Consider the following 13,888-nt stretch of genomic DNA (forward strand, 5'->3'; position numbering starts at 1 on the left):
AAAGTCTACTGAGGAGGATGAAATAATCTAGTGCCTTTATAGCATCTTATCTGCAATGTATGACATATGAGATAGAGTTCCTTTTTTTTTTTTTAAGATTTTATTTATTTATTTGACAGAGAGAGACACAGCGAGAGAGGGAACACAAGCAGGAGGGTGGGAGAGGTAGAAGCAGGCTTCCCGCAGAGCAGGGAGCCCGATGTGGGGCTCGATCCTAGGATCCTGGGATCATGACCTGAGCCAAACACTTAATGACTGAGCCACCCAGGCACCCCTGAGATAGAGTTTCTTAATGTGATAATAAGCAGAAAAACTGACCTGTAATCAAAAGTTAAAACAGTCAGTAGAAGCAGATTGTTAGATAATCCAGATATGCTAGGAGACAGAGATTTCAAAATAACTGATTAATATGTTAAAGAAAACAGAGGAAAGAATGGACGATATCAAAAAAAATTATTTGAACATATATTAAAAATCAAATATGTGTTTTAGAATAGCAAAATACAAGATTTGTAGCGAAGAGCTCATTAACGTGAGCTCTTAAAAATGGATTAAACATGTTTAACACAGACTCAATAAAGCAGAAGTCGAGATAAGTTAACTCAAAGATCTATGGATACACCGAAACTTAAACACATAGAAAAAAAGAATACAAATTTTACTTTGAATTTTTAAAAATGGAATAGGGCATAAAAGAGAGATGGAGCACAGTCGAAAGGTATAATATGTATGTCCTTGGAGACCCGGAAGTAGAGGAGAGAATGAGAATTGTGCAGAGGCTTTAATGTGTCTGCACTCAGTAGCAGATCTTCAACTGTATAAACAAAAACTGACAGAACTGAAAGGATAAGTAGATAGATTCACAATTATAGTTGGTTATTTTAACACTCCTTCAGTAACCGATAAAAGAAGTAGACAGAATACCAATAAGGCTATAGAAGACTTGAACCGTAATATCAAACGACTTGATCTAATTGACATTCCACCACCAACAGCAGCATTTTTTTTTCCTAGTGCACATGCAACATTCACTAAGTTAGAGCACATTCTAGACCATAAAACAAGTCTCAATAAATATAAAAGGAATAAATTCTTACCGACTATGTTTGCCATCTGCAACAGAAATAAATTAGAAATCAATAACAGACATGTTTATGTAATATACCTCACTTAGACATAACATATCGTCTTTTTTATGTAATGCTGGATTTGATTTGCTGTTGTGTTGAAATTGTGTATGTGTGTTTATGCAGGATGTTGGTTTATAGTTTTCTGTTCTTATATCATCTTTGCCTTTGATTTTGCCATCACGGTAATGTTGATCTCATAAAATGCATTTTAGAAATGTTTTCTCCCCCATCTCTATTTTGTGAAAGGTTTTGTCTAGACTTGGTTTCATTTCTCCCATTAATACTTGATAGATTTCACTAGGGAAATAATCAGAGTCTGGAGTTTCTTCATTGGAAGGTTATAAAACATAAAATCAGTTTCTTTAATAGAAATAAGCTTATTTAATATGTGTGTGTGTGTGAGAGAGAGAGATCTGAGGAGATGCAGATAAAGCATTTGGCAAAAATGGACACCCTTTCAAAAAAAAAAAAAACTTCTCAACAGACAAATCTAGTCTGATTTAATCTAATAAAAGAGTATCTATGAAAACCTCCAGCTAGCATTTTACTTCATGGTAAAAGACTTAATGTTTGACCTCTAAGATCAGGAACAAGACAAGTATGTCTGCTCTCAACATTCCAGTTCAGCACCCTGTTGGAGCTAGTTCATGCAAAATGGCAAGTAAAAGAAATACAAAGTGTGCTAATTCAAAGGGGGGAGAATGAAAAATTTTTTCTTTTTAAAAAAGATAACTCCATTGTCTGTAGAAAATTCGAAGGGATTTTTTTTTTAAAAGGTAATAAAACTAAGTTTAGCAAGATCACAAGATACAAAGTCACTATGCAAAAAACAGGTCTATTTCTTTTTTTAAAAAGATTTTATTTATTTATTTATTTGAGAGAGAGAGAGAGAGAGCACACCAGCGCAAGCACGAGCAGGGGTGGGGGGGCGGCAAAGGGCAGAAGGGGAGGGAGAGGGATTCTCAAGCGGAGCCCTATTCGGGCTTCATCTCACAACTGTGAGATCATGACCTGAGCCAAAACCCAAGAGTCGGATGCTTAACCAACTGACCCACCCAAGCTCCCCAAAACAGGTCTGTTTCTATGTACTAATAAAGAGGAATTGGTATCTGAAATTAAAAACCAATGTCGTTGGGGCGCCTGGGTGGTTCAGTCGGTGAAGCGGCTGCCTTCGACTCAGGTCATGATCCCAGGGTCCTGGGACCAAGCCCCAGTCAGACTCCCTGCTCAGCGGGGAGCCTGCTTCTCTTTCTCCCTCTGCCTGCCTCTCTACCTACTTGTGCTCTCTCTCTATCTCTCTGTCAAATAAATAAATAAAATCTTCAAAAAAAAATTATAAAAACCAATGTCATTCTTAATCTCAGGAAACAAACTGAGGGTTGCTGGAGTGGTGGGCGGTGGGAGGGATGGGGTGGCTGGGTGATAGACATTGGGGAGGATACGTGCCATGGTGAGCGCTGTGAATTGTGTAAGACTGATGAATCACAGACCTGTACCTCTGAAACAAATAATACAGTATATGTTAAAAAAAAAAAAAAGATACTAGGAAGGGAAAAATGAAGGGGGAGAAATCAGAGTGGGAGACGAACCATGAGAGACTGGACTCTGACAAACAAACAGAGTTCTAGAGGGGCTGGGGGTGGGGGGACGGGTTAGGCTGGTGATGGGTATTAAAGAGGGCATGTATTGAATGGAGCACTGGGTATTATACGCAAACAATGAATCATGGAACACTACATCAAAAAAAAAAATTTTAAAATAATCAATGTCGTTTACAACATCAAAAACCAGGAAATACTCTGTAACAAAGAAAAATGTGCTAAACATGTGCACTTAAAACTGTAAAACATTATCAAAAAAAAAAATTAAAGAAGATCTAACTAAATAGAAAGGTATCCTGTATTTATGGACACAACATTAAAATGTCAGTTCTCCCAAAATTAATGTAAAGCAACTCTTCTCCACCAGGCTTCTGGGTGAGAATTAAACCCCAATGCCCTAAGGCATCCATGATATATAATGAAGTAACATTTCTTCTATGTATGTGGAATTGTACTAGCTATACCAATCTTGAAGGAAATGAGTATAGATGCTAAAAAGCTGATTTTAAGGTTTATATGAAAATTCAAAAATTTAAAATAAAATAAGACTGTTTTGAAAAGGGGGAATAATAGAGAACTTTATGCTGCCTGATTTCTATATTTACTGTAAAGCTTTAGTAAGTAAGAGAGTGAAGTATTGGCATAAAGATTGACCAAGAGATCAACGGAACCGAATAGGGAGTCTGCTTTTCAACAGAGGTGCCTATACTGTATGACTGTGTTGCACACTAATATTGAATACTACAGTGTCCACTCTATTGAAACTAATATTACACCACATGTTAACTACCTGGAATTTAGATAAAAACTTTTAAAAAATAAATAAAAACATGTTTGACAATCTCTACCTCCACTCACTACCAACATGGACAATAAACTTGAACAGGTACTTTTTAAAAGAGGTTATCCATTTGACCAGTAGGCATATGAAAAGATGCTTTGACAGAATGACTCATGAAGGAATGCAAATTGAGACTACAATAAGATACCACTATGCACCGCAAAATAGCATGAATTAAAAAGCCTTACGATACCGAGTGTTGGAAAAGATACGGAACAACTCTCATACATTGCTCATGGGAGTATGAAATGGCACAATCACTCTGAAGAACTTTGGCAGTTCTTAATAAAATTAAATATATAACTACTCTGTGATCTAGCAATCTCACTCCTAGGTATTTTTCCAAGGAAAATGAATATTTCCACTTAAAGACTTTATTCACAATAGCCCCCAAATAGAAATAACCCAAATACATACCAGTAGAACAAAATGAATAAACAAATGGTGATTTATTCATACTCCTCAGCAATAAAAAGGAACAAACTATAGATACATGCAATAACATGGATGAATCTCAAAAACATGCCGAGTGAAAAAAGCTAGGCACAGAAGAGGACTGTAGGGTTCTTTTTATATGAAGTTCAAGAACAAACAGAACTAATCTATGAGGCCATAAATCAGAAAAGTTATCTCATGGTGTGGGTGGATCTACTGATTTGAAAAGGGCCTGAGAAACTTCCAAGTTGATGGAAATGTTCTGTATCTTGAGCTGGATGGCAGTGTTATAGGTTTTTACATATGAAAAGTTCATCAAGCTATATTCTTAAGATTTGCACATGTACTTTGTAATTATACCTCAGTAAAAGCATGCATTGCAAAAAGTGTTTTTTAAAGATTTCTTGTGTTTCCTAAAAGGTGACTGAGAATAAGAAAGTGAAACAAGTGGATAAGTCTCAGAACCAGGTTTATAGCATCTAATAAATCTCTCCTCTGACTTCTCCTTCCATCCACATCCTGAGTATGTACTCCCAGTTTTCTGTGGACTAGGCTTTTCTCTTTGGACTTCTTAATTTTTTCATGCCAAGTTATGTAGGGATTGTTTTCTTTTATTTTTTGTTATCCTTTTCTTATTTTTGATTTCTAGGTGTTCATCATCTCATTGTAGGCTCAAATAACACTACATATGTTGTCCAGCATATTTTGACTATCATCCTTGGGCCTCATTTTTTTTTTAAGCTGTTGGAGAACTTTTGTTTGTCTAGAATGGGGATTTATGTGTGATTTTAATGAGAGGATATTTATACAGATTCTCTAATTGAGTTTAAGAATGTTCTTTGGACAGGGTTGTAAGACATGAATTCAGTTTGGTGGGAAAATCTACTTGAGGAAAATGTGTGATTTTTAAGGTAGTTTAAGGATCATAGTGAAGTGAAAATTTGTTGTGGGATTTCTGCAGCACATGGGAACCAAAGTTCCAGGCATGGGTCCCAGGTGACAGAAACATATGGGAAGATCCAGAGCTCCTCCGAACGTAACTTATTGAATGTCCATCCTAAATAAATAGAAGGCTTAGAGCTCTCGAATGAAGTGGCCTCATCCAGAGCTATGGGCTATTGAGGAAAAAGGAACAAGGTAGCTTCCTTGTTCAGTGAAGGAAAGGAACTTAAAAATGAAGTTCCAAAAGATCAGGTTCCATGGGGCAGACAGAAGTAAGACAAAGATCCATGTTAAAGGAAATGCCTATGGTAGAGGTCATGGTTGAAGGTCAAGGAAGCGGAGGCACCAGGTATACAGAGAGAGGGAACAATTTATAGGGTGGCTTTACATTCTCTCTGAGTAGTTCGTACTCACCTTGCTGGATCATTTTCTGTGCCTGAACTTTTCCCTGTTTCACAGTGAAATAATTCATTAAATAACTTGAGAAAGAAAAATTTGACAAACCAAAATGTGAGCAAGGGAGTGTTATTCAGGAGGCAGAAGCAAAAGAGAAAGTTGGTGTGAAAGGACAGCTCTCTTTTACAGCAGAGTTCCTAGCACTCTGCATTTGTCTTACTGTGAAACTTGCTAAGATTACCCCAAGAAAGAGAAATTTGGCTTTGGCCGTTTGCAGTGAGTAAGACAAGATCGTTGGTGGTCTTGGACTCAGGGTCTGATCCCAGTACGTTGACAGAGAGCTGTGGTTGGAGTCCATTCTCAATACCTACTGTGAACTCAGCTTTCTCTTGATGAGGAAAGGAGAAAAAGCTTCCCGCTCAGTATCCTGGCCTTTCAGATTTGTGTGATTTGTATCTTCCTGCCCTCTTCATTCCCTTATCCCATGTCACAGAGCAACAGAAACATGTAGCGACTACCGAAGTCCCTTTACTGGGAAGCAGGATCAAATGATTGTTAAAAGTCTTTGAAGTCTGACAGGACTGGATTCACATCCTAGATCCACCACTTACAAGACATAGTCAATAGCTTAACCCCTCTCTCCTCATCTATAAATCAAGGATTAAATACCTTATGGGGTTATTACGAGAATTATGTGAGAATATTTTCAAAACATTTGGACATAGTCAATGCTCAATAAATCGAGGCAGCTGCTCTGGTGATAGTGGTAGAGATATTGGTTGGGATTGATGATGGTGATGCTTTCTCTAAGCTTTTCACCTCTATTCACTTGTGTTCAGTGATACGCACTTAGTATTGTGTAATTGAAGTACATTGTAATTGAAAGTAATGAATACTGAGCTTTCTGTAGGTCTTTGAAGGAGTCTGGAAGATTTTTGTACATTGGTGTTTTTTTAAAAGATTTTGTTTATTTATTTGAGAGAGAGAGAAAGCAGGAGCGGGGGGAGCAGCAGAGGGAGAGGGAGAAGCAGGCTCCCCACTGAGCAGGGAGCTGGATGCTGGGATCGTGACCTGAGGCTAAGGCAGACACTTAATCGACTGAGCCATCCAGGTGCCCCCTATACATTTGTTTTAATTGAGTTTAGTTGTGTCTTTGTGTAAGAAACAGTGGATATCTCTTCCCTTTTCGTAAAGAGAATCAGATACTTCTGAGATACAAAGTTAGGTATTAGTGTGTATCTACTTTGCACAGTTTGGATGCCATAGTTTCTTTCCTTGCAAACCATATGCTTTTTGAGAAAATGTACATGCATGATATGACGGTGCAGTATATCACCCCGTGTAAAGTATTATGATACAAGGAAGACAGTAAATAGAGTAGGACGTAGAAGGGATAATTTGAATTAGAGAATATAAATCTGGGTATATTTTTGAAGTGAGTGAGTTGATTTGGTTACCAAAGAGCTACATGGTGAAAATCAAAAAAAGTATTTTCATGGGTCTTGACTCATGGCCAGTGATGGTTCTCACTATGGTCATAAGCCTGACTTTGAATTAACATCATGGATTTTCTCACCAGTTGACCCTCTCCCTTTCCCAAACTTAAAAAAAAAAAAAGTAATTGTAACTGGATTGAAAACTAATGTGAACTATTTAAGTGGTTTGGTAGTGGACTTTCAGTTCATTTAGGTGATATTGATTGATTGTCTTGGAGTATATAAATATTGTAGAAGCATTGAGTGGCAACATGATGTTGCCTGTTGAGCTAGTTATAAGACCTTGTGACTCAAATCGCCCTGCATCCCAGGTTCCTTCAAAATATGATGATAATTCTTAGCTCATTTTTCATCTTGTTTTGCATTCTATCTTAATTCTTATGCATCGTATACTGGCACTATTACAGCTTCATAAGATACAGCCTAGATGTGATTAGGTTGATTTGAAACTGTTCCTAGAGGTATCCAAAAGGCAGTTTATGGGACATTTCATCAGTTTAGGTTTTCCTAAGTCCCAAGTTCTTACCCTGTCCTAGAGATTGTGGCTGCATGTTCTTAAAATCCGCTTCGTAATAAGATTACTTAATAAATAGGATGAAACTACCAATTTTTATTGCATAGTGTGTTGGTTGTTATTGCCTGAGTCTGTGTTTATCCTTTCTTGAAAAGCCTATGGACACCTTGGTGGTAATGGAAACCAGAAGTGAAAAGGGGAATGGGTAGCGAACTGTGAATTAGCAAAGTTCCAAAATGCTTTCTAGAGTTGGCAAAATATTTAACGATGAACACATTCATTTCTGCAATTATCATTTTGTTTGGAAATAAATAATTAGCTTGAGGGGAAGTAGGGTATAAAGTAATTGGAGGGCAGTTAAATAACTCAGTATGTTAAGAGTAGTATAATGCATGATCATGTATAAGTGCATTTGGCTTTATTGATTGATATATATTGATCGGGACTTGAAAGCCAAGGCTATGTTTCATGTTAATATGTTAAGATTAATAAGCCATTTGCTATTTTGAGATGAGTAATGAGTCAGGAAGATCAACTAACATTGCACAGCCAATAAGTGGTGGAGAATAAAAATTGAGACTTTCTGACTCTAAGCTAAGCTATCTTATTTTTATTTTACCAGTCCAGTTTTGCTTTTCCTTGGCAATCTATTTTGGCTGCTGAAACAAGCCTTTCAAGTGCTATCTTCTTCAGCCTCTAGCTTCACTGGGCTTTTAGCTCTTTGATTTTCACAACATCTCCATGTTCAGCTTGTCGGGTTCTTTAAGTATCTATCTTGGCCTAGATAATTATGTTGGGCTACACATTAAAAAGAAAGCCACAGCCAATACTCAGTATTTGAAGAGTTGGCTCCTGAACTGCCACTCTCTTACCTGTGTGGGCTTAGTCTATGTCTTGGATAACCCATTAACGTTGTTATCATCTGGACCAGGTTTTGCTCCATGGTTCCGTGTCAGACAGTGTAAGATTTACTACTGCTTTTTAGGTGATGGTGTAGCGGAAAGATACAGATTTAGGACTAGGTAGAAATACCAAAGAGCTGTATGAGTTTGTCTAAATTTCTGAACTTCCCAGAAAGCCTTAGTGTATTCATCTACAAGAAAAAAGAATATCAACTTCTTGCTGTGATTCAGAGAATGAGATGAAATAGCATAAGATGTCAGCTGCTTAAGTGTAGCACATCTTGGGCGTATGGTAATGCCCAAGAGATAGTTTCTTACCCTTTTCTCTGGCCTCTGCTCTGCACTGCTGTTTCTGGGCATCTGCTTTAGGCTTATCCTCATTCCTTCACTCCACTCCAGCTCTCACTGTTGAAAAGCCACAGACAAGGCTTCTCACGTCTTTGATCTGCCCCCTCTGATTGTTCACCCAGAGCCTGTAACTGGTGAACTTTCTGGCTCCTTGGTGTGCTACCTGTTCCTGGTCTCCAGTGGGTTTAACTGAATACAAGCCATTTAATGTGGATTTCATTTATAATGCAGCTTCTTTCTCAATTGGCCTGTACCGTACTCCCTAACTTAAGTATTTCCATTTGTTGTCTTAAATCATCGAGAGTGTGGATCTTCGGAACATACAAACAGAACCGTATAGATGAGGAACACTTTTTTTTAAGATTTTGTTTTATTTTTTTAAGTAATCTTTACACCCAATATGGGGCTTGAACTCACAACCCCGAGATCAAGAATCACATCCTCCACCAACTGAGCCAGCCAGGCACCCCTCAGTGTTCATTTTTTTAAAAAAACAAAATTCATCCTTTTAATTACTCTTTTTCAGGAAATTTTAATTGTTCTTTTCATTTTTTATGTGTTAAATCATAAAGCACTTTGGTTTCTAGATAAATTAAGGAATGAATGGTGTTTACATTTGTTTTTTAAGAATTATAGAAATTTTGGAGGGGACTTTTTGAAATTTATTCTCTGCAGAAAAATTCCTTTTTAGTTTAATTAAGATTTCGGAGGGCCACCTGGGTGGCTCAGTCGTTAAGCATCTGCCTTCGGCTCAGGTCATGATCCCAGGGTCCTGGGATCGAGGCCCCCCCCCACCTCCTCCCCGGCTTGGCTCCCTGCTCCACGGGAAGCCTGCTTCTCCCTCTCCCTCTCCCACTCCCCCTGCTTGTGTTCTCTCTCTCGCTGTGTCTCTCTGTCAAATAAATAAAATCTTTAAAAAAAGAAAAAGATTTTGGAGACAAACCATGAGAGACTCTGGACTCCAGGAAACAAACAGGGTTACAGAAGGGAGGGGGTTGGGAGGATGGGGTAGCTGGGTGATGGGTATTAAGGAGGGCACGTGTTGTGATGAGCACTGGGTGTTTTACACAACTAATGAATCGTTGAACACTACATCAAAAACTAATGATGTACTATATGTTCCACTAACTGAACATAATAAAAAAAAAAAAAGGAAAAAAAGAATACTGTTTATCTTTTGTTGATTTGGGAAAAAAGTGCTTCTTGAATAAATAGCTGGGCTTTACGAATTTTAGTTTCATGTTATAGCTATATAACTCATGGTGATGAAGGTAATATTTAAGATGATTGCCACCAGGCACTATTAATCCAAGATTATTGAATGCCGAGGATACCATGAAAAAACTTAAAGGAATTCCTAATTGAAAAATAAATTCTTGTAATTTTTGTTGGAATTTCATTTTGGTCCATTAACATGATGATTTACACTCTTATATTTCAGGGAAAGGTGGCCCAAACAGCATGTATGTCAGCTTGCAAGCACTTAGCCACATCCTTGATGCAACTTTTGCTGGAAGCTGAAGTAAGACAGCTCACCCTGGGAGCATTACAGCAGTTCAACTTGGATGTCAGAGAATGTGAACGTAAGACAGGGAGCCATCCCTTTGCTTGTTTGTTTTACCTGAGTGTGTACTCCCTTCTATGAAAAAAAATAAGTTTAGGTCTGTGGGGTCTTTGTTCCCGATGGAGTTGACGAATACCTGGATGCCAGAGACAATTTGAAGGGTGTGTAGAAATAGTCCATCAGCAAACTCATTTGAGCACCCAGAGGTGCCTAGGCCCCTATGTGGAACAGAGATCTCTGGCCACTTAAACAAGTGTGCAGTCTAGAGGGGGATAGAAGGCAGACATGCATTTCATACACACCAAAGAAAACCTGATTCGTCCAAAGACTTCAAAAGAATGCAGTTCCCAGCCACTTTTTTTTTTTTATATTTTAAAACTATTTCTACATCTTACCTGCAAACTCTTCTTCATCTAAAGAACAAATGTGTGTGCATTTATCAGTCAGAGATGCTTTCTATTACAGGTAGAAACAGAAAATTTTAGACAGAGTGGTTTACAAAATAGGTTTTATTTTTCTTAGAGAGTTGCTTTATTGATTTAGTTGCTCAGGGGTGTCATCAAGAACTTGGGCTATTTTTTTTTTTTTTAGTAGAGTTGACACAATGTTACGATAGTTTCAGGTGTACAACATACTGATTCAGCTTCTCTGTACCTTATGCTGTGCTCCCAAGCGCAGCTCCCATCTGCAGCATGCACTACTATTACAGTACTGTTGACTGTATTCCTATGCTGTGCCTTTTATTCCCGTGACTTATGCATTCCTTAACTGGAAGCCTGTATCTCCCACTCCCCTTCACCCCTTTGCCCATTCCCCCACCCCTTCTCCCTCTGGCAACCAGCAGTTTGTTCTCTGTATTTAGAGGTCTGATTCTGCTTTTTGTTTGTTTATTCATTTGTTTTGTTTTTTAAATTCCACAGATGAGTGAAATTATATGGTATTTAGAGGACCCAGGCTCTTTTGCTCCCGCTCCTCTGCCATACTTAAGAGTGTGGACTTTTCCTCTTCGTACATATTATTCCTTCTCACAGATATATTATAGTCAGAAGAGACTCACATTCCCTCAAAAAAATAAAAACAGAAATGCCACATGACCCAGTAATTCCGCTTCTAAGTATTTACCCAAAGAAAACAGAAACACTAGTCTGAAAAGATCTATGCACCCCTATGTTTATTGTAGCATTACTTACAATAGCCAAAATATGGAAAAAACCTAAGTGTCCACAGAGAGATGAATGGAGAAAGAAGATGTGATATATATCTACAATGGAATATTATTCAGCCATAAAAAAGAATGAAATCTTGCCATTCACAACAACATGGATGGACCTAGAGAGTATTGTGCTAAGTGAAATAAGTCAGAAAGAAAAAGGCAAATAACATATGTTCACTTAAATGTGGAATCTAAAAAATAAAACAAAAAAAACTCCAGAAATAGACTCATAAATACAGAAAAACTGGTGATTGCCAGAGGGAGGGTGGGAGATGGACAAAATAGGTGATGGAGATTAAGAGGTACAAAATTCTACTTAAAAAATAAAGTGACAGAGGTGAAAATTAGAGCTTAGGGAGTATAGTCAATACTGTAATAACTTTGTATGGTGGCTCACTTGTGGTGAGCATTTTGTGATGATATAATTGTCAAATCACTATGTTGTACACTTGAAACTAATATAATATTATAGTCAGCTATACTTCAATTAGAAAAAAGAAGAGGAGGAGACTTACATTCAAGACAGGAAAAAAAGAGGCCATTCTCACTTATTCCTTTTATTAAGAAAATTAAGACCTTTTCAGGAGACCCCTAACAAACTTCCCTGTCTGCCTCATTGGTAATAGAACAGTTACATGGTCACCTTCAGCTCTAAGGGAAGCCACGAGATTATCTGGCAAAGTGACAGAGGACCATCGTTACCGGGATAGTTGATTCATCATGAATCATCCCCTTGGAGTTGAACACAAAATTAGTTCTGTTTAGGAAAGAGAAAGAAGAAATAAAGAGTGTTCTGGTGTTCATTGTGCTGTCAGTGAGAAATGAAAATGAACAAAAATGCTATGACAACTTGAATTTTTTTTTTTTCTGATTTGAAGAAAATCAGTGGAAAATTCTAAAAGTGTGCTAATACTTCTTCCCCATTTTTTAATTTTTACTGCCTGTTGGTTTCCCTTGGTTGACTTTTGATGGCTAGAAATTAAGGTTTATTGACTATGCTGTTCTTAATTAATTACTTACTGGAGACTTCCAGTTTCAGTCCCCACAGAATAACAGGTATCAACGTTGTTTCTGCCATAAACAACTGTAAAACTGGATAAACTGTATAAAGCAATTCTTTTCATGTATTTGGCAGTAGACAGCACAAAGCTGTGATCTTTCAGAAAGGGGAAATGCATAAGGTAAACTTGACTATCCAAACAGCTGCACAGGAAAGTAGAGCCCAAATCAAAAGCAGGGTTTTACACAGAAAAAAACAAAACAAAACAAGAAACAGAGATTGGCCCAAGGGCTGGTGAGGCAGCTGGGATTTGTGGGGCAAGATACGAGGGAGCAAGGAATTGTTTAGCTCTAGAGGTCTACATCGGAGAGCCCTTGAGTCTTTGGTCAAAAACTAAGTTGCCATGTGCAGGGTAAAATCCTGTGAGGCCTGGCAGAGAACAGCCATTGAGGGTCTGTGAGTTGAATAGGAATGCCAGAGGTCATAGAGTGCTAAGAGACATTGGAATTCTGACCAACCAAAGTTGAGAGACCAGCTAATCATCCTGTACATTCAGTAAGACCCCAAAAAGTGAGGCCTGAAGAGTACTCAAGCTCTAGAGTAAGAGCCAATCTTGATCCACCCTAACAAAGCCTAATAATGATTCTTAACAAGATAAAGGTGATCTACCAATAAAATAACTGCCTGCCAAAACAAAACTCAACTGTCTTTGAAGGAAGAGGAACACACAAAAAATTTCAGACTCTTAACCACATAGCCTCAAAAATTTCACAGCAAAAAGCTAAGATTTGACATGCAAAGAAACAGGAAAATGTGACCCATAACAAGAAAAGACAGGCAATAGAAATAGGCCCACTGATAACAGAAATGTGGAAAACAACAGACAGGGCCTTTAAAAATCTGCATATAGATATATTTAACACTTTAAACTGTAGCTTAAATAAAAAGCTTTAATAAAAAGCTTTGATAAAAAGCATTAACCCATTGATTCAAAAAGCTCAATGAATCTTAAGCAGGATAAACACAGAGCCACACCGAAGTACATTATGGTCAGATTGCTAAAAAATAAAAATAAAGAGAAGAGAAAATCTTAAAAGCATCCAAGAAGAAAAGACACATTATATAATGAAAGGCAATGATAAAAATGACTGCTTCTTATCAGAAACAGTGCAACCGGAAGGCAATAGAATGTCTTCAAAGTACTGAAAGGAAAGAAAAACAAAAAAGGCCTGTGAACCTAAAACTCTGTCTTGTAAAACATATCCTTCACAAATCAAGATTAGATAAAGCCATTTCACATAAAGAGAAGTTAAGAAAATTTGTTTACCAGGTTTGCACTACAACTCATTTAAAAGGTAGTTTTTCCAGTTGAAGGGCAATACTCGATGCTGACTCAGATCTACAAGGCAGATTACATTGTTCAACGAGGTCTACAGCAATAGATACATCTTTGTCTAGAATCTTCACACTACCTTATTAAGACAGGACATTAACTCCCCTTTTCTT

General features: G+C 37.6%; 1 protein-coding gene across 4 annotated transcripts in view; it reads left to right on the forward strand.

Moving 5' to 3' along the window:
• Positions 1–13,888, forward strand: part of EXOC6B (exocyst complex component 6B) — a 594,595-nt gene that overhangs the window by 407,409 nt on the left and 173,298 nt on the right. For all 4 annotated transcript variants that reach the window (XM_032410713.1, XM_032410714.1, XM_032410715.1 and 1 more), the window contains one exon: positions 10,047–10,188. In XM_032410713.1, coding sequence (XP_032266604.1) covers positions 10,047–10,188 — 142 coding nt within the window. The remainder of the gene's footprint in view (positions 1–10,046; positions 10,189–13,888) is intronic.

This window comes from Phoca vitulina, unplaced genomic scaffold (assembly GCF_004348235.1).
Source record: "Phoca vitulina isolate PV1807 unplaced genomic scaffold, GSC_HSeal_1.0 scaffold12, whole genome shotgun sequence".
Classification (NCBI taxonomy): Eukaryota; Metazoa; Chordata; class Mammalia; order Carnivora; family Phocidae; genus Phoca; species Phoca vitulina.